We start from the raw sequence: 20,947 nt of genomic DNA on the forward strand, positions 1-20,947 counted from the left end.
TAAGCAACTGACAATTGGAGAGCTAGTGTCACAATTGATATATTTGTCCTGCACACCGACCCCCATCCAGTGGGCAGTGGTGGATAGGTTACAATCACTTAGTTACTACTGTACCTACAATTAGCAAACTGGGGATATTTGGCTAAAATTTCTAGTAACAGATCATAAATACAGTAGCAAAAATATATATCAAATATGGATCACATGTATTACCTCGGGAAATGTATTACCCGAGGGGCCACCATCCAATATGAAGCTGGTTAACATAAGGTTGACTGGCTCATGCTGGGCAAACCCATTTAAATCCACTCATATACCTACTTTCTATAGCCCTAAAATATTTTTCCAGCATTCTACTGGTTTAGAAATAATTGTGGATGAGTGGAATGGGTTCCCGGTCTGTCTAATTACCCAAAGCTTCCTGGCATTACGTTAGTAATGAATAAATGATATATTGACTGATTATAATGTGGTGTTGAATGTAGAACATAGAAAAACATTTTTACTCTGAAGAAGTATCACTTCATAACGAAATTTGACTAAAATAAGCTGCTGGTGACGCCAAAGCAAGTCAATGGTCCAAGCAATAATGTTGTGGAGCGACTTATCCAAGATACATTGTTGCCTAAAGAGTATTTCCTGGCATATCAGCCTCCTGTACCAACTTAAGTTAATATAACCTGTACGCAACAATATATCTTGGATAAGTCGCTCCACAACATTCTCTTGGACCACAGACTTGCTTTGGCCTCACCAGCAGCTTATTTTCGTCTAATTTCGTTATGAAATGATACTTTTTCAGAGTAAAAATATGTTTGTCCATGTTCTACATTCAGCACCAACATTATAATCAGTCAATATATCATTTATTCATTACTAGCGTAATGCCAGGAAGCTTTATCTGGCTTTTGGGTAATTAGACGGACCCTGGTTGATAGGGTTCTGGGAATTCTTCTCTCCAAGCCCGGCCCGAGGCCAGGCTTGACTTGTGAGTTTGGTCCACTAGGCTGTTGCTTGCAGCGGCCCGCAGGCCCACATACCCACTGCAACCCTGGGCTGCCAGCTAGCTTAATTCAGACTAGCAGTTAATTAAACAAGTTTCAATAATGCAATGGATATACAGTACGTATTGTATATGTATGGGGAAAAAGGGGATGGGGTAGATTTTAATGGGACCCACCTAGTATGGACCAAAGGCCAGCTGTGGTGCACCCAAATTCTCTTATAACATATAGTAATTGAAACTAAAGAGCTTATTAGCAATGAAGGGGGGGGGGGGAGTATCATAGGCTACACTGAACTGCTCTCCAGCCATTTGCCATTAGAGGATCTTCACAAGCCACACTTGATTTAACCTTTGGGTAATAACAGCAAGCAAAGACTTCCCAACACCTCCCCACCCCAGAAAAGCTAGCCCCAAGGGAACGTTAATCAGAGATTAGTATGCCTAGCCATCACACTTCCATTCCACAGCAAATATACAAACCAACCCCCAGATTCATTTTATTGTAAATATTTTGTTAAGCAGTATAGAGAAATTTTAAATTATAAATACAACCCACATTCTTTAAAAAAGCATGTTCAGTATTACAGTAATTCTTTATATCATGACAACCCATTTCCAAAGTATTCCACAAACTAAATAAGCAAAACTAAAATCCTAGATTAATTTTCTTGTAAGGTTAAGTAAAATGTAAGCTACTTTTTTATATCATTTTTATTTTATGAAACAAATGCCTCATGAAGTGTTACAATGAAATAATGGTGGGGGTCAAGTGCGTTATCTAGTGAGATGTGGCCGTAGTTACTTCTTTCCACTCTTTTTGATACCACCACTTGCTGAAAAAAACAAAAAAATTTACCACAAACTGTTAATAAAAGGAACTCTAAAAATACCAAAAGCCAATAAGGCTTTACTATGACATTTGGCAATTCTTAAATTAATAAAATACTTATTATTTGTACAGTACTGACAGTGTATATCAAAATGTTACATGGAAACAGAATAACAAGTTTATCCATATTAAACTTTTGACAGTGACAATTCTTTCAGCCCTGTACCCACTGAGTAAAAAAAAGTGTTGAATGTAATGAAAAGTCAATTTCTGGATGAGCCCCCTGAAGCTTCATGAAGCTATCACAATGAATAAGTGCCATAATACTAGGTGCCATCAGTCATGGAGTTCTACTGGCCTACTGGAGACCACGAGCCAGAACCTGGTCCCCTCAGAGAGGCACAGAGCAATGAACACTTTAAACGTAAAGTTCATCATCTTTGCCACCATCCAAAAGGGAAGGCTTCCAGATGGGCAAATCAACACAGGCAAACATGGTAAAGACAAAACTATACCCTCAAAACTGCTAACTCTCCCATAATGAAAACAAAATTTTGCGAAATAGCCCCATGCTATTTTGCCTCCTTCCCACGCCTGGGGAAGAGGAGGGAGCCGGCCTAGGTCAGCCGGGCAACTCAATCCAGTTCTATAATTAAACCTGCTGATGACCAGGGTCAGGGAGCCTCCGGACGCCACATCCAAAAACTGGAATTTCATTACATTCAACTTTGGTTTTCTGTGGGGAACCTCGTTGGCTCCCTGAAGCTAACTACCCAGAAAGGACAAAAGGGTCACGACAGAACTGCAGACGACTGATCTCCACGACAAATGAGTGCAACATATTGTCCATGCAGAGAACCAGGGACAATAAAAGATACCTGGCAGCCAAGACTATTAGACCTCCAAAACCCTCGTGCCTGAATATCAGTCTGAATATAAAAGACAACCGTCAGAGCAGCACACTTAGATTCATGGGCACGAGGGTAGACCACAGGCTGATTAGTTGTAATAACACTACGGACAATCTGAGAAACACGAGCCCTGCAACAGAGAACCAGGGAAACTGGATCAACCAAAACAGAACTATTGCCACGAAGCAATCAAACCAAGCATCCACAACCAAAGGACCCCTCTGGAAGCCCACAAACTCATTCTTCACCTGAAAGGAAGAAGTTAGTTAGTTACAGTTACAGGATGAGAGCTACGCTTGTGGTGTCCCGTCTTCCCAGTAAGTTGTCATATAACGCTTTGAAACTGACTGTTTTGGCCTCCACCTTTTCACTTAACTTGTTCCAACCATCTACCATTCTGTTGGCAAAAGAAAACTTTATAAAAAAATTTCAGCACCTTTGTTTCCTTTTTCTCTGTAATCTGTTTTCTCTTGTCCATGAAGTTGTTGGTTTCTGGAAATCATCCTTGTCAATTTGGTCAATTCCTGTTAGTATTTTGTAAATGTAATCATATCTCCTCTTTTTCTTCTATCTTCTAATTGTTTGACATGTTTAATGCCTCTAGTCTCTGCTCATAACTAGTTTTTCAGTTCCAGAAGCCATTTTGTAGAATGCCTTTGCACCTTTTCCAGTTTTTTATGTGCTTCTTGAGATTTGGGCACCATACAAATGCTGCAAATTCCAATTTTGGTCTCACAAAAGTCATGTAGGGTTTCTTTAGTATTTCACCATCTATGTAATTAAAAAGCAAGTCTGAAGTTGTAAAGTGACGCATACGCTCCTCTCACAATGTTATTTGTGTTCCTCTGGCGACAGTTTACTATCCAAAATCACCCCTATATTTTATCCTTTATTAGTTCTGTAATTCTTCAAATAATTTGCAAGTTGTACATGGTCTTATTTTCTCCAATTCCACATTCCATAACATGCCATTTATTCACATTGAATTCCATTTGCCACGACCCTCTAGGCACTTATTTTATCTAGATCAAGTTAAAAGGCATTACAATCATCTGCATCTCCTGTCATCCACAATAGCTTAGCATCAGCAAACACGTTCTATAATTCTGTATTCCTTCCGGTAGTGTTTATGTAGACAATGAACATTACTGGTGCAAGAACTGAACCCTGTGGTACTCCACTAGTAACACTCCTCCAATCAGATACATTGTCTCTGATTACTGCCCTCATCTGTGTCAGTTAGAAAATTGTTAATCCATGTCAGAAGTCTTGTCACCCCTCCAGCATGTTCCAGGTTACAAGACAACCTCGTGTGAATTTGTCGAACATCTTTTGACTGTGTATGCTTGTCAAGGGCATCATGAATGCCTAAAAAAAATTTTGATAGGAATTAATTTATGCGGTATTACATCTCTCATCCAACAAAGTTTGAATACCCTGCATCTGATAATACCTGATCTCAACTTACCTAGTGGACCACCTTTAGCTGCACGTGCCTGCAGCTCCTTCATCTTTTTGTCCTCCTCTTTTTTCTTTTCCATAAAAGCCTTATCATCCTGAAAGAAAATTTTACACAATTAACGCCTTGAATTAAAAATAATGAAAAAAAAAGGATTACAAATGATCCACTTACAAAGAACATCAATTGCTGAGAGGATATAAATATAATTTCACCTGTAGGAAAGAGGGTCTGGGGGTGGTTGCAGTATTAGGAGGGGGGTGGGGAGGTTGCAGTATTAGGAGGGGGGTGGGGAGGTTGCAGTATTAGGAGGGGGGTGGGGAGGTTGCAGTAGTAGGAGGGGGGTGGGGTGGTTGCAGTAGTAGGAGGGGGTGGGGTGGTTGCAGTAGTGGGAGGGGGGTGGGGTGGTTGCAGTAGTGGGAGGAGGGTGGGGTGGTTGCAGTAGTGGGAGGGGGGTGGGGTGGTTGCAGTAGTGGGAGGGGGGTGGGGTGGTTGCAGTAGTGGGAGGGGGGTGGGGTGGTTGCAGTAGTGGGAGGGGGGTGGGGTGGTTGCAGTAGTGGGAGGGGGGTGGGGTGGTTGCAGTAGTGGGAGGGGGGTGGGGTGGTTGCAGTAGTGGGAGGGGGGTGGGGTGGTTGCAGTAGTGGGAGGGGGGTGGGGTGGTTGCAGTAGTGGGAGGGGGGTGGGGTGGTTGCAGTAGTGGGAGGGGGGTGGGGTGGTTGCAGTAGTGGGAGGGGGGTGGGGTGGTTGCAGTAGTAGGAAGGGGGCTGGGGGTGGTTGTAGTAGGAGGGGGAGTTGGGTGGCAGTAGTAGTAGGGGGAGTTGGGTGGCTGGATGTAGTAATAGGGAGAGTTGGGTGGCTGGTTGTAGTAGTTGGGGGAGTTGGGTGGCTGGTTGTAGTAGTAGAGTTGGGTGGCTGTAGTAGTAGGTTGCTGGGGTATAAAAAAATATATATATTTTCATACCATTTGATAATGTTTGAATTGTTGATTAGTTTACCTGGTGTACTTCATTACAACCCCATAGAAGAGTTAAAAGCATATACACAATAGAAAATGGTGTTTGGCTTTGGGCAATGAAATGGCCTAATTGGCACCATATGATGCCATAGTTATGTTGGCATAATTTCCTTGGGCATTGTTTGGCACCAAGACAACTGGGATTATTCCCTAGCATCATAAAATGCGCATAAAATTTTTGGAGCTTCATCACTTGTTTATTCACTGTGATACCCCTACAAGTTTTAAAACTGTTCTAAAATTTGTCATGAGTGGACTGCACGACTTGGTAACAAAAGGTTTAAATGTTCACCGCAACCTAATTCTTTTGTATGGTGAAATTTTTACAAGGAAATAATCCCATTTTATAAAGAAATTACTTAAATAGATGGCAGTTGACAACTTAGGAAATCGACGATCAAAGCACCTATGTTGTGGGGCGACTTATGCCAGATATATTGATAGCTGGCATAGCAGCCTTCTGTACACAGTTAAAGTCACATTTCTGCTTAATTTGTCACAAATTTAATTGATGTTAATTGTAGTAGATTGCATATTAACAATAATATTTAGCACAAATAACCACAAAACATTTAAGATTTAAAAAAAACATGCCTGGAAGTTAAACTATTGGACAATCGTTTTAATAACTGCAATAGGATAATTAATAAAAATTATTAAAACATTTGTCCTATATTTTATTTAACTTTGATACAATTTTAATAAATCTTAAATGTTTTTTAGTTACAGTAGTGCTAATTATTATTGTATACAATCTATTAGTTAATATCAACTAAATTTGCAACAAATTAAACAGAAGTGCAACTATTCGTTCCCTGTGTACAGGAGGCTGCTATGCCAGCCAACATATATATGGGGTTTATAGTTGCTCCACAACACAGGAGTTTGAATCGTCGACTTTGTCATCACCTTCCACTTTATTCAAGTCTAATTTAGGTATAAAATAAAATTATTTCCTTGTAAAAATATAAATTTTTACGTTCATTCAGTGGCAGTTTAGTGAGCAAATGTCTTTTTCATTATTTATGTAATGCTATGAGGCTTATGGTATTTTCTCAAATATCCAATAGATAGGGCGAGTCACTATGAAAATTTAAAACTGATGTACTGTATCTTTATTTTCCGATAAGATATATTTCCTGTTATAGACTCACAATAACACAAATATCTCCATCTTTCATATAATATTTTAGGCTTTATTAGCATACTGTATCTGTTAATTACACAACTTATCGGGCAGTGTGAAGGCATCTGTACTCCATGACCGACAAGCTACTGGACGCCATTATAAAAATGCATGTACTGGTACCATCTTTACTTGAACTTTAAATGTCATGATATGGAATTAAGATGAAGCTTATATTTGTATCTTTCTTGCAACACATAAAACACTTTCATTTATCAACAAACGTATGTAAAATAAGCCTTGTTCTGATATGAATATTGCGGGTTCCGAGCTCGACGAGCAATGATAAATGCAACCGTTATACAACTACTGCACATATATCTTCGGTTTTACTTAAAATATTATTCCGGGAGCGGTTTAAAATATAGATTATGTTTTAGTCTTCCTTCTGACATATAATTTTTGTTTATTAAGTTATAAAGATGTTTTAAACAAATTTGTTTGGGCATTCGTCTTTCCAACACGGTTACACATTTTTGGAATACAATACACGGGTTGACCCAACTCGTTTTTGGGTAAGATTCTAACCTAACTACACCAATGCTCCATTAATGAAGGTCACAATCAATACTAAACATTCCGTAAATCAACCGGATTGTGAAGTGACTAAATTCACACTTTGGAAAATTGGTCACTACTACCATGGCGAGTCTCACGTACCACTTAATCACCAATATATTGGACAATATAGCCCATTATACATTCCTGTACATAAATCACACACTCGGGCTCCTCTGATCCCTGTACCGCCGCCGCCGCCCTAAATAACAGCATAAAATAAGCACTGCTGGATTACTTATTCCCAGCACGGACTAATGTCTTCCCAACCTACCCTTCCTCAGTAGTCATAATTCTCACCCAGACGTTCTGAACCCACATAAATTAATACGAAGTTTAAATATACGAATGTGGTATAGTGGAAGGGTGAGAGGCAGCAGAAGTGTGGCGAGAGATATGACAAGATGAACCAGGGAGGTTCCCCACGCACGCTGCTCTCATACTCACGTCGTCCATGTCCGCGTTCTTCTTCTTGGGCGCCTTCAGCGGCTTCTTCTTTCCACCTGCAAGACACACATAGATTTATTTCCATAGAGAGAGAACTATTCTGCTTTAACAGAGCAGGAGTAGTGAGGCAATAGGACAAGATATGGCGTCTTACCTTCTCGTGAAGACATGTTGGCTGGCTTGTGGCTCTTCTCTCACTGGCCGCTCCTTCTCTCCTTCTTCGTACATACACGTTTCGAACATTGGAATTTTATAACCAATTCCTTTTTTAGCAAACATACGTGTAACTGTTTTCTATGAATCCCACATTATATAATATGATTTGTATTTTCTAAATGTGTATCATCGGTTACATTAGATTACGTTAGGTTAAGAAAAATGCCTGTGCGAAATATATTTTGTACGAAGTGTTCTGCACCTGTCGTCGCCTCATTTATCCTTCATGACAATGATAATCATAAAATCCTCACTTCTCACTAACACCGAATTATATATATATATATTTTATTATTATTATTTCCTGTCCTTTCTCAGAGTTGTCTTGATTCAAAATATTTGTAGGCGAAAATGTTATATATGACATGTTTATGTGGGAAAATAAATAAGGTCTTTTTTTTCGTTTTATTATTAACAAGCGAAAATCAAAATCAAATCAAATATTTATTCAGGTAAAGTATATACATATAAGGCGAGATACAAAACGTTGATGGATTTATAGGTAGAGCTAGTACACTGATTGATTATGCTGCACCCATGCTTGCCCTAGTGCCTGAGAGAATGCTTGGAGGGCTGGAAAAGATGCAAAACGAAGCCATGAGGATAATCCTCGGATGCCCCCGTACAACTAAATTACTAAACATGAGGTAGGAACTGAATATTTCGTGTGTAAGTGATCGTATCACTGAAATTAATGCTTTAATTGGTATCAAGATGCTTAGGCTAACCCACCCTATCCCCTGCACTGAAGCCCTCCAAGCCTTCTTCCTTGAAGGTCAGCATCCCTCCAAATGGATTGCCGTAACTGCCAATGTGCTCAGAATGTATAACTTTCATCACTCCTACCAAGAGAGACAACAACAACACTTTCCTGTCCCATGGGAGATCACTCCTTTCCAAATTATTGTCCCCCTTTCCCGCCCAAGAAGCTGATTAAAGAACAAACCTTGCTTCGACAAGAAGCAAAGTACAATGCCTTAAGCCAAATTGATGCTTTAGTCAGAGAGCGCTCCCTTTCCCAGATTATTTACTCTGATAGATCCTTGCATCAATCCTATGGTGCAGCTGGAAGTGCAGTTGTTGTGACAGGGAGAGATGGTTCCTTCTCCCACGAGTGTAGAGCGCGTCTAAGTAACTGGGCCTCCACTCTTCAAACAGAATTGGTTGTCATAATCCTTGCACTCGAGCGCGTATATGAATCCAAAGTTGACACGCTAATTGTAAGTGACTTCTTGACATCCTTGACTGCCCTCAGCTCCCTAAGGCATAACTGTGACGTGCTTATCTATGAAGCTAGACATAGATATGATGAAATAATCAATGATGGAGTAAGAGTTTGTCTCCTGTGGATTCCTTCCCATATTGGTCTCCGAATGCATGATAGAACTGACGAGTTGGCCAAGACTTTTGCTCGTAAAGAGGGAATTGATTACCAACTTGGACTGCCTTTGAACAGCCTGAGGGCAGCAATATCCCAGGAACATCAACTAAATTTCGGAGACTTGAGGCAAAGTGAAATTCACACCAGTTACTCTATCTATCATCATTCTATTATGCAGGAAGAACCGCACGTCTATGGGTCATCCAATAAAGTTAGCAGACTTCTAGATGTTATCACTGCTAGGTTTAGGCTCGACTACAAGTACCTCTGGGAATTTGTAACATCTGCTGATGTAGATTTGACTAAATGTAAACTCTGTCAGCAGAACTATTCGCATACTTTGCGTCATTATATAATGGAATGTGAAAAAATCGTGGAATTTAGAGATAACATCATCAATAGTGTCCAAGAAATGTGTAAGTACTTCATTCATACTGATGTACTGTCCGGAATCTTAGCGAAGTATCCAAAATTTGCTTACTGTAGGTAATGCATGCACATGACTGTAAAGCTGCCGCCCAGTTGGGTGGGTGTGGAGCACATGACCGTAAAGCTGCCGCCCAGTTGGGTGGGTGTGGAGCACATGACTGTAAAGCTGCCGCCCAGTTGGGTGGGAGTACAGCAAGACTAGCAACTGTGTGACTCACCATAGATGTAAAGTGCCTTGTATAGTGACTGTTGTGAGCCTCTTGTTGAATCACTTGTGACACAAAAGATTATTGATGTGTATATTTGTGTGAGTGATTAGATATGTATGTGTATGTATATATATGTATATATATGTATACGTATATATATATATGTACATGTATGTATGAGAGTGTGTGTAGTGCCTCTGTAATCCTTTACATCACCTCCCACGGGATGGGAATGGGGTGCATAATAAAGAAAGAAATTGAACTAGTACATACAATGCCTAAAGCCTTATCTCATCTATCCTTATCTCAACTATGGTATTTGTGTTTGGGGTTCTACTACCCAAAATCATTTACGTCCTCTAATTACCCAACACAAAGCTGCTATTAGGACAATATCTAACTCTGGCCCCAGACAGCACTCAGTACCCTTACTCAAATCTCTGAATATGTTAGATATTAAATCACTGCACATCCTCTCTTGTGTACTCTATATATTTAAAATTCTGAATTGTAATGTCAATCATGACCTTCAACGCTTCCTAGAAGGTTGTAACAGAACTCATGTGCACCACACCAGAAACAAATACCTATTTGATATTCCAAGAGTAAGACTTAATCAAACTAGGAATGCTCTACAAATCAAGGGACCCAGAATGTGGAATGACCTTCCCAATTATGTCAAAGATTGTACCTCTCTCAACCAGTTTAAGATGAAAACTAAGTACTAACCTAATTAACTCCATGTAACCTACCTTACTTCTAAATATCAACCCATGTCTTACAATTTTTTAAACAATGCTGTTTGTTGACCAACTTGTATATTGGCTATTTTCTACCATGTTCCCTCCTTTTTTATCTTTTATTTATTCTTTCAACGCAATTTATACTTTAAGCTCAATTACTATTAAGTTTTAGTCTGTTTTTTCCCCACCTCACCTTGCCCGTAACGCTATGTGTACTAGTGGCTTTAGGTATTGTATGTACTAGTTCTATCTATAAATCAATCAGAATGTTTGTAACTCTGTATCTATGTATGTACTTTTCCTAAATATAATGTTATTATTATTATTATTATTATTTACACATCGCGCCTTGCCCGAAACGCTGTACGTATTAGTGACTAGGTACTGTATTTACTAGCTCTATCTATAAATCCAACATTATGTTTGTAACTCATCTTCTATGTATGTACTTTTACATGAATAAACATATATTTTTTATTTATTTTTTATTTTTATAACATTGAATGTTTCGTATTGCACATGTAACTAACCAAAGAAAATGATAACACTGATTTGGTACCACAAGCGAGCTTCTGACGTTTTCAGTTTCACAACACTCGACTGACTGGAGTAAATCTATCCCTATCGGGGCTGTGTCTTGGGTCTTACAGCAGGACTACTCGTGCTGTTATAATTCTAAAAGGGGGAAATCCTTTATGCAAACTGTACGTATTACAAATAAGGCAAAGAAGGAAAGAGGAAATCCTTTGTGCAAGCTGCACGTGTTACAAAGAAGAAAAGATAAAATAACTTGCACTTATCTGGAGGAGATACCCAGGCCAATCTACTCGTGACTGATACAGCCTAATCAACGAGGCTGTGAAGACCAAGCTTGGCATGCTGTGTAAAACAAGTTTGCGAACCCCCCAGTGTGCCCCAACTGGCCAAAACGTTTACCATCAAGCAAAGGTCTAGACAGAAGAGGGCAAAAGACCCCTGACACCCAAGATAAGGTTCCCACCCTGGTGATCCAGCCTCTAAAGAGCAACCTCCCAAACACACCAGAGAAGAGAACTGTTGGTGCAGGGGCAGTACTAGGGAGCACACACAGAAGGTAGCCATGAACACGTGAAACTCCAAGTATGCTACGAACTAGGTCCACACAACACAAACTGGACAGGAAACATGCTCATGAAGCTAACTAAAATATAGAACAGTACCAACCAAATAGCCCCACAGAACAAAGCCCAAGGATGTTTGGAATTTAGCTTAGAAGTAGTTGTACCCACATGGCTTGTAGATAATCTGGGGAACATAGTTGACAACCAATTGTGTTCACATCAGCGTCAGAACTGGCTTGGAGGGCTAGGAAGACCTGGAGCTCCAGTAACCCCCCCAAACGCTGGCAGTAAGTTGCAGGGGGGCTAATGCTAACAAGCTTGTGCTGATTTAAGAGAGATTCGATCATTTGTTGACATTGTTTGAGAGGGTTTAACAGTTTCGAGGCTTTGGTCTCTTTGAACCCAGCATAGGTCTGTATTCACGCATTGACTTGCCGAATCCTTTTCCGGTGGGGTGGCAGAGCGTCACCTGCTCTCTGCATCTCTGCGAAGAGAGCCAGGTTCTGGCTCTGGTCCCTGGTAGACCAAACAGAATTCTGCTGCTGATGTAACCTAGTAGTTGGGTCAGTGAGATAGCTTCGTGGAGCTACAAGGGACTCTGAGAAAAAGTAGCACAGGATAAAGTTACCCCTGAACTGGCACCTTTACATAACTTTGAAAGTTGTCATATATTCTTCAAAATGCTGCTAGCATATGATGTAGACGAAAGAATGATGTTTACATACAATAGCAATAATTTGTTATACTGTATAATACTTTTATTTCAGAAATCTTCATGAGCTATAAAGATGTCGGACCCAAAAGAATTAAAGAAAGGGGCAGTTGTGTCAGCCACCTATGACATGATTTTACAAGTAAGTGAAAGTATACAGTATCATTGGCTAAATTATATGAATTAATAAAAATAATAATAATTAGTATTATGATTTTTTTTTTACATTGCTTATACTCTACTACATTGTACTGTATACATAAATGGTACAACAATATATTTTTTCCTAATGCTAATCCAGCATTGAGCCATTCCAAATATTTGGACAGGAAATTCCATTGAATTATCATTACAAAGAAACTGCTTAATGGGAAAAATTATAGGAAAAATTAGCTGCTAAATAAATTTATGTAAATGCACTAATGTATGATGCATCTCTGGAAGGTTGGACTACGAATCCTGTCTTTCATTCTGAATGCCTTTATTGTGCGCCACGTCAGTCGAGAGGTGTTTGCTGTTATGACTGTTCGACTTCACCTACTGTATTCCACGGGACTTTTGCTGTCACGGGAGGCTTTCAGGCGAGCAGCACTAAGCTCTAAAGAATTTGGGGAAATTCACAAAGTTATCAATCTTATTTGGATTGGGTAAGTGATAAGTGTTTTGGGTAAGTAAGTTGATTGGGTAAGTTATTTGTTTTGGTTGCCGTACTATAGAATGGATATAAATTCACTTGAATGTGTCCAGCATAGGATGACAATTCATCCTATGTCATAGGAAGTTAATTCCCCAAATTAGAAACGTGTCATATGAAGAAAGATTAACAAAGCTTAAATTGTATTGACTGGAAAGGCAAAGAGTTAAGGGTGACATGATAGAGGTTTACAAGTGGATGAATGGACATAACAAAGGGGATATTAATAGGGTATTAAATGTATCAACACAAGACAACACGAAACAATGGGCATAAATTGGATAAGTTTAGATTTAGGAAAAACTTTGGTAAATACTGGTTCGGTAACAGGGTTGTTGGTTTGTGGAACCAATTACCGCGTAATGTGATGGAGGTGGGGTCCTTTAATTGTTTTAAGCGTGGGGTGGACATGTATATGTGTGGAATTGGGGTGGCTATAAATAGGAGTTGCCTCGTATGGGCCAATAGGCCTTCTGCAGTTACCTTTGTTCTTATGTTCTTATAACTGTCATTATTTGTGTTTATTATTTTGATATATTTCTGGTGGCTCATCAGTAGCTTTGCTATAACACTGGCATTTGAGGGCTACACCTGACCTAGCATCCAACTATGGCCATATCATAGAAGTGAGGAACATGTGGGGATCAGGAATCAACCCACAGTGAGGAAGTAAAACAAATGAGAGAATGGTCACAAAAACACAAATCACTAGAGAAGTGTTTGGTAACACGTGAATAGCCAAACAAAACTCATAATGGCTGAAACCACCCTTTAATGTCCCTTTCCCTACTGCCACCAGGTGGCAATGCCAGCCACCCAGAGGTCTGGCAAGACCCACTGCACACTTTTGCCAGACATTCATCTGATTTGGCCTGGATGTTATTTGCACATGTCACTGCACATGAAGACATGTTTCCTTAGTGGGTATAGTGCCTGTTTACTACTGTACTTGCATTTTAACAGTGTATTCCATGGTATGTTTGTTACCATTGGACATACAGTGGATCCATGAGCTGACAAACCCCTCCAGTAGAAATCTTGAATAGTCCAAACAGTTTGAGTTCAGTGCAAATTATTCAATGGATCAAACAAATGTTTGCTTCAGTGAGGATTATTTGACTAAGCTGCCACCAAAACCTACTATCACGACATGGCAGTGTCAACAGCTGAATTATTCTATAGTACATTTGTAAACTATTGTACAGTGCATGAAATCTTTTAACCCTTAAAGAGTAGTTATCATCATATGTTGATCTCCATGGTAATGCAGTCAGCATTATTCTGTATGTTGACATTAGTTATTATTGCCTGGTTTTTCTGGAGGGAACCTCTTGTGGCTCTCTGAGGCTATATATTGAAATGGTTACCATCTGCCGAGTCACATCAGCCTAGGGAGAAGTGACATTTATTTTTGCAACCTCACCAGGAAAGACAACCTGAAATTCAATGAGTCCAAACACTTTTATTGGATTCAAAAAGAGACCGAAGTCTCAAAACCAGTGAAAAGAACACCTCCAACTATGTAAAAATTATCAAATTATATTGTCAACTGATGACATTCGAACATTTTTTGAACAGTGCTTTGATGACACCTCTGTTTGAACTACAACTCTGTAAGTGATTCACCCACGTACATACTTCAAATATAAATAATCTTCAACAGAATCTAAACACCTTACCTAACCTAAATCTAAACACCTAACCAGAATCTAAACACCTTACCTAACCTATGCCTAACAATACACAGAACTTATATATATAATAATATTAATATATAAATGAGAACACACCGATTTAAATACAAAATGCATTAAAATTTATGAATGCACTGGGGGATGGGGGAGGGGGGCTCAGCCACAGCTTTAACAAGCCTAGCCCGAGTATGGGTTGCTGTATTGCTTCACTTAGTTTCTGGATGTTTTCTTTGTGATAGCGATGGTTATAATCCCCAGCTCTTATGCCTCTGTGAGGGAGGATCAGGTTCTGACTCTGGTCCCTGGTCAAACAGAACTCCTATGCCTAATGTGACTCAGTAAGGGGAAGTCATTTCAGGAAGTCACCAAGGACCTACTAGAAAGAGGCATTTCATTACATTCAACACTGGTTTTATTTACTTTGAATGATGGAGTTGCTCTGCCTCATTTTGATTTTGTTTTTCAAAGAGTGAAGAGGTCCAGTTACTAAAGGAGGAAAAGTGATGCAGCAGCAGTTAGTGATGCATCACCATCACTAAGTGGTGATGCATAGGCATAGAGCACCATCAACACACTTCCTCCTATTGTCAGCCATTTCTGGGGGGAGCCCCGTTGGCTCCCCAGAGCTATCCAGGCTGATACGAATGTATTAGACTTTGGCATCAGTCAATGTGCATGGAGTTCTAGGCCTACCGGGAACCACGAGTCAGAACCTGGCCCCCTCAGAGAGGCACGAGAAGCAATGGCCCATAGAAACCCTCGTGTGGTTGGAAGCATTCTATCTTTGCCATCGACTGGGTCAGGCACCCAGAAAGGTAAGTGCCCCAAAACAAGCTTATATTCTGGTTAAAATATTGCTACTGAAAGCCGTACTAGTGGACAGAACTCCCCAAATGAAAACAAGCAAACGAGCATGACATCACCAAGTCGCTGCACCGCTGTCTGCGCAATCCCCCCTTCCCCGGGAGGGGGAAGGGGAGCTTGGTAGAAACCCCACGGGAGGTCTGTGTTCCAATGGATGTGACCCCTGGATTCCCTCTCGCTTCGTGCGAGTTTGAAGGTTGCGCTGTCCCCTTGTCTCTGGGTGACACTCACTGGGTGTGCCTCTATCATGCTGCCTGACACATTCGACCCAGAGTCTAGCGAGTTTTGTTGCTTGTCCATACTTCAGTTCACCCAGACCGATGATCACGATGTGCGGGTGTGGGCAGCTTCAGCATTGCATGCTCAATTTAGGTTGCTGCAGAGCACTAGGTTGGTTGCTACCCCGGATGCCCCAAGGCTGCCCTGCTTTGGTTATAGGGAACCAGACTTGGGGATGTTAGTCGCCTCATCTTTGGTTCCATCTGCACCCCCCTTGTCCTTCCCCTTCTGTATGCATCTTGGCCCTCCCCTCCCCCTTGCTTCCAGTTCCAAAGCATCTGAGGGCTTTGGAGTTGGGGCTGGGTTTAGTTGGTGTTAAGACTTGGGCAGTTTCGGCGAGTCCCCTTCCGCTGTGGTGACGGAGGCATTCGAGCCTGGTCCTCCGACCGGAGCTTCTGGGTCGGACCAATGGGCTCCCTTTGTTCCTGCTTTTACGGCTGCGCCTGCTTTTTCTTTAGAAGTTGGGGGGTGGGGAGGGGGGGGTGGGGGGGGGTTGGAGGACGGCTTGGCCCCGGGTCCTCGTGGGGAGGTTCCCGGGGCGGGGGGAGGAGTTGACTTGGGGCCTTGGGCTATGTTGGTCCTCGCTTGAATTTTTGTACCCTCAGAGTGAGGCTTGGTGTTACAGGGAGTGGGGTTCCCTTTTTTTCCCTCCTCACACGAGTTGGATTTGGTGTCTACCCCTCCTCGGTTTGGTTCCGTGATCCCGAGAGTTCTTCGATCCCGTCTTTCCAGTGGTTTTCGGTCACCTGCATCCCGCCCCATGTGAAGGCCATTGCAGCTTACCTCCAGTGCGACCCGGATTATACCTTCGTAATGGATCCAACTTCTTTCATGTATGGTGCTTCCTGTCCCTTCTGGGTTTGTTATGAGGTTCTGGAGTCATCCTGGCTTGTGGACTGCCACTTTTTTCTTGTTGGAGGTGTGGCATTCATTCTCTCGGTCCTGCACGCTTGAGTGGCGCAAGGCTCATACGGTGGTTCAGGTTTTCCTGGGGGCAAGTTTGAGTACCTCAGTGCATGCTTGTTCGCTCATGCCCTTCCTCGGGATGTTGGAGTGGTGCTACTTCATGTGCAGGTTCCTTCTCTTTCGGCTGCATTGGTCACTGAGAACTTGCACGCCTGTGGCCTGTTGGCTTCAATCTTGCGATTCTGTTCCCTTCTCGAACTTTTCTCAGACTGGCTTGAGGTGGATGTGGAGGCGCTTGGAGCCACTCCTGGGTCTGGTGCATTGGCCTCGGCGGTGCGTGCGTTGTCTGCACTGTTGGAGCTGTTTACGTCGATCATGCGGGATGCGGTGTTGCTGTTTTTGCTTCCCGTTTCACATGTCAGCAGGCGGTGCTTGCTTCTTCTGTGGAATCCGCTTGGGCCCCTGTCTCATAGGCTTCTTGACCTTTTGCCCATTGCTGTTTGCAGCGTCTGCTGTTGTGCAGTATCTGCAAGCAGCTTTGTCTAGTTGTCGTCCTGTGTCAGAATTGTTGGTTCTCAGGGGGGGTCCCATGGGGGGTCTTCCCAGCAGGGTCATGCCAGGGCTCGGAGTTCTTTCTGTCGTAGTAGGCCAGTAGTACTAGTTTTGGGGCCGGCGTTACCTTTAGACCCGGCTTCGTCTGGTCAGTGTGGTGAGCTCTCTATTTTGGGGGTTGGGTTCTTGTAAGGGGCATCAGCCCTTTCATGGTTCGCCCTTTTGATGGGGTGTGGTGGGGGGGGGGGGGGGAAGGCTCGCTCTGTTTGCTCACACCTGGTCCAACTCTTTGTGGGCCCTTCGGGTCATTTCGTGCACTCTGTGGTGGTGTTGGGTGGTCCCTCCTCCTTCGGGAGGGTCGGGGTTGGCGGGCCGGGCCTCCTCTTCTGTGCTGTCAGGTCATCTCGGAGTGGGTTTGCTTGGGCGTGGTCGAAAGGACCACCTCTTTCTGGTGGTTTTCCCATGTGTTTCTAGTTCCGAAACGGGACTGCGAGGCCCTCAGGTTCATTCTGGACTTGTCCTGTCTGAACTTTCCCTTTCCTTCCCCTGGGAAGGAAGTGGGTTTTCTTCCCCTCCTTTAACTACTCAGTCTCGGGTCCATTTTCTGTTGGTGCTGGGCTCTTGGATGGTGGTGTCCCTGGACCTCAAGGACACTTCTTGGGATGTCCTGATTCATCCGTGGTTCAAGGACTGGCTCGGTTTTGATGTGGGCAATCAGGGTTACTGTTTTCGTTGCCTTCTGTTTGGCTTGAATCTGGCACCTCACGTTTTCATGGGCCTTTCCCGGGTCATGGTGGCCCGTCTGCGTTTTTTCGGCGCTTGGATTCTGGCCTACTTCGACGGTTGGCTGGTGTGGGCTCCCAGCCGGTCCGCATGTCTACTCGCCAGGGATTGGTTCTTTCCCAGCTCTCTGGGTTCGGGTTCGGGCTCGGGCTCCTGGTGTACTGGAGGTAGTCCCATCTGGTTCCCTCTCAGATTTGGACTTGGCTGAGTCTGGTGTGACGCTTGGACCGCTTCCTTGTCTCTCCCTTCGGGGGCTCTACTTTGGCTGCGGTCCAGCCTTCGCCTATTCTGGGGGCTCCCGGGTCACAAGACGGTTGTTCGAGGGTTTGTGTGGGGGCCTGAATTTTACCATGGTGGTCTACCCGGCGGGTTGGATTTAGCTTCGTCAGCTGTTCTGGTTCCTTCAGAGACCTCCCTTCACCCTCTCGCAACCATTGGATTCGGCCTCTGGGGGCCTTTCGTCAGTTGCTGCATCGCCGACTTCCTCTGGATTTTTTGGCGTTCAGTGCCTTGGCGCCTCCCCGAGGTCTCGCTCGGTGTGTTCACGGACGCGTCGTTTCTTGGCTGGGGCTTTGTGACCAGTGGTCATGGGCCATCCTGGCCATCCCGGCCACGTACGGTGGGCGTCCGTCCTTTCGTCGGGCTCACAGCACAGTGTGGGAGTTTGCGGCTGTGTGGATGTCGCTTCGGTGAGTTTGGGTCACTCGTGGATCGACAATCCTGCTCCTTCCGGACTGCTCCCCAGTGGTTCATTACCTAAACTGGGGGGGGGGTTGATGCGGTCATTGGCTCTTTGGGGCTGGTCACTTAGGGTGACCAGCAGTAACCTCCTTCTTTGGGTTACGTGTCTGCTGAGCTGTTTCTCCAGGTCTTGACTCGATTGGAGACTTTCCAGGGAAGAGTTGTCCTTCTGGCCCCTAGGTGGCTGGCTCAGCCTTGGTTTCAGGCGCTGCTTGCTTGGTGTCTGAACCCATAGGTCTTCTTTCAGCAGATGTGTACAGCTCGGTATGTGGCTGGTTCGCTCTTCTCGAGTCTTTGCGCTTGGGCTTTCTGACTCTGGTCAATCATCACTTGTTTGATGTGCGGGGTGGCTTCGTTGATGGTGTCCCACCTGTGTGCTTCATCTTGGCAGCAGTATGAAGTTTCCTGGCAGTCCTTCCATTATTTCTTATCTCTGTGTAGGTGTACTTCTTTCTTGGATAGGGTTGTTTTGTCCTTCCTTTTGTGGTTGTTCCAAGACCGTCATCTTATGCCAAATACTGTCGCCTTGTGTCGTGCGGCACTAGTGGAGCGGCTGCAGCTTGCGTTCGGTATTGATGTTACTTCTGCTCCGTTCCACAAGCTGTTCTTGTGTGTTGTTTTACCTCCGGCCTGCTCATGGGCCGCCTGAGCCATCCTGGTCATTGAACCGGGTGATCTCCTTCCTCTCTTCTCCTCGGTTTGTGGTGGCCCCTTTGGTTCAGGTTTGTTTGGCGAAGGCTCTTTTGTTGGCATTTGGGGGTCAGGTCGGGGAGCTTCATGCTCTCTTCCGGCGCAGGGGCTTCTGCTTTTTTGGTCCCGGTAGTTGTTTTCTTCATTTGCAGCTGTCTCCTTTTCTGGCACAGAATGAGACTGCTGTTTCCCGGAGAGGTCCTTCGGTTGTTAATGCTTGGTCAGGGCCACACTTGGGTTGACCAGTTTCCCTTCTTTCCTGTTTTGGGGTTCGGGTCTCCCAGGTCATCCGCTGGGAGCCGGGTCTGGCCCGCTTGCAGTCTATCCTCATGTTCATGGCTTCGTATGTTTGCTGTGTTGCTGATCGCCTCCCGGGTTTGTCCTTCTTATGTTATCTTTGGGTAAGTAGCTCTGGGGAGCCAATGGGCTTCCCCCCCCCCCACCCCACAGAAAACCAGCGTTGAATGTAATGGAACACCATTTTCTAGGTGATACCCGGAGGCTTCCCGGTAACTCTCCCTCTGGTTGGCGTTCTTTTTGCGTGTTTTGACATCGAGCCTCAGAACTGCAGGGTGGATAGCTGGGGTGAGGGTCTGGGGCTCCCCATCCCTATCCCTGGGAGGAGGAGGGGGTTGCGCATACAGTGGCGCAGCGACGTGGGGACATCATGCTCATTTTCATTTGGCGAGTTCTATCCAATAGTTTGGCTTTTAGTAGCAATATTTTAACCAGAATAGGGGGTTTGTTTTGGGGCGTGTACCTTTCTGTATGCTTGACCCGGCCGATGGCACACATAGACGGCTTCCACCCATATGGGGGTTTCTATAGGCCATTGCTCCTTGTGCCTCTCAGAGGGGGGCTAGGTTCTGGCTCATGGTCCCCATTAGTCCTAGAACTTCATGCACTTTGACATGTACTTCATGCACTCCATGCACACAGTCAATGTGCATGGAGTTCTAGGCCAAAGTCTAAGATATCCATATCAGTCTGGATAGTTCCGGGGAGCCTCCGGGTCTCACCCAGAAAATGACGTTTCATTACATTCAACACTGATTTTTTTAAGAGATTTTTCTGGATAAGCAGCATTCATATAGAATAATGAGGGGGCCAAACTGGTAATTGTAATAAGGTTTAAAAGACTGAACGTACGTGAATTGGGAACCCCCAGTACTGTATAACTTTGTTTTAACCTTGGTTAAAGCAACACAGTATTTTTAAGTGAAATTAGAAATATAAAATATTGAATATACTGATGTTTCAAATTCAATTTAGAAGTTCCTTAATTAAGCACTTTGATGCCAAGAGGATATCTACAATAATTTTGTTTTATTTTCTTAGAACATTAGTGTCAGGACCTGTGTGTGCCCTGAGTTGGTATATCTGGTTATATATAATGGAAAGGCCACCAGATACTGTAACCACGAACTACAATGCTGGGGTTGTCTTCATGGCTTTAAGTGTTATTGTTGAGGTAGCAGCTGAGGTGCCATTTGTCCTTGCAGAGTTACAGCTGTGGAGCAAAACTAAGGTAAGAGTTTGAACA

The 20,947-nt window shown here is 43.4% G+C and overlaps 1 protein-coding gene and 1 long non-coding RNA gene across 4 annotated transcripts in view; one reads left to right on the top strand and one right to left on the bottom strand.

Annotated features, from left to right (window-relative positions):
• Positions 1–1,699: 1,699 nt before the first annotated feature.
• On the bottom strand, positions 1,700–7,695 carry LOC123775333 (uncharacterized). The gene is made up of 4 exons (XR_006775058.2): positions 7,566–7,695; positions 7,412–7,467; positions 4,215–4,302; positions 1,700–1,839 (listed from the first exon to the last, which is right to left on the bottom strand). It is a non-coding gene; the product is annotated as an uncharacterized lncRNA (long non-coding RNA).
• Positions 7,696–10,955: 3,260 nt separating this feature from the next.
• Positions 10,956–20,947, top strand: part of LOC123775325 (man(5)GlcNAc(2)-PP-dolichol translocation protein RFT1) — a 65,524-nt gene continuing 55,532 nt past the window's right edge. For 2 of the 3 annotated variants that reach the window (XM_069311678.1, XM_069311680.1), the window contains exons 1-4: positions 10,956–11,776; positions 12,257–12,343; positions 12,646–12,848; positions 20,743–20,932. In XM_069311678.1, coding sequence (XP_069167779.1) covers positions 12,278–12,343; positions 12,646–12,848; positions 20,743–20,932 — 459 coding nt within the window. In that variant the 5' untranslated portion in view covers positions 10,956–11,776; positions 12,257–12,277. The remainder of the gene's footprint in view (positions 11,777–12,256; positions 12,344–12,645; positions 12,849–20,742; positions 20,933–20,947) is intronic. The other variant, XM_069311679.1, reaches the window with a different exon arrangement.

This window comes from Procambarus clarkii, chromosome 70 (assembly GCF_040958095.1).
Source record: "Procambarus clarkii isolate CNS0578487 chromosome 70, FALCON_Pclarkii_2.0, whole genome shotgun sequence".
Lineage (NCBI taxonomy): Eukaryota > Metazoa > Arthropoda > Malacostraca > Decapoda > Cambaridae > Procambarus > Procambarus clarkii.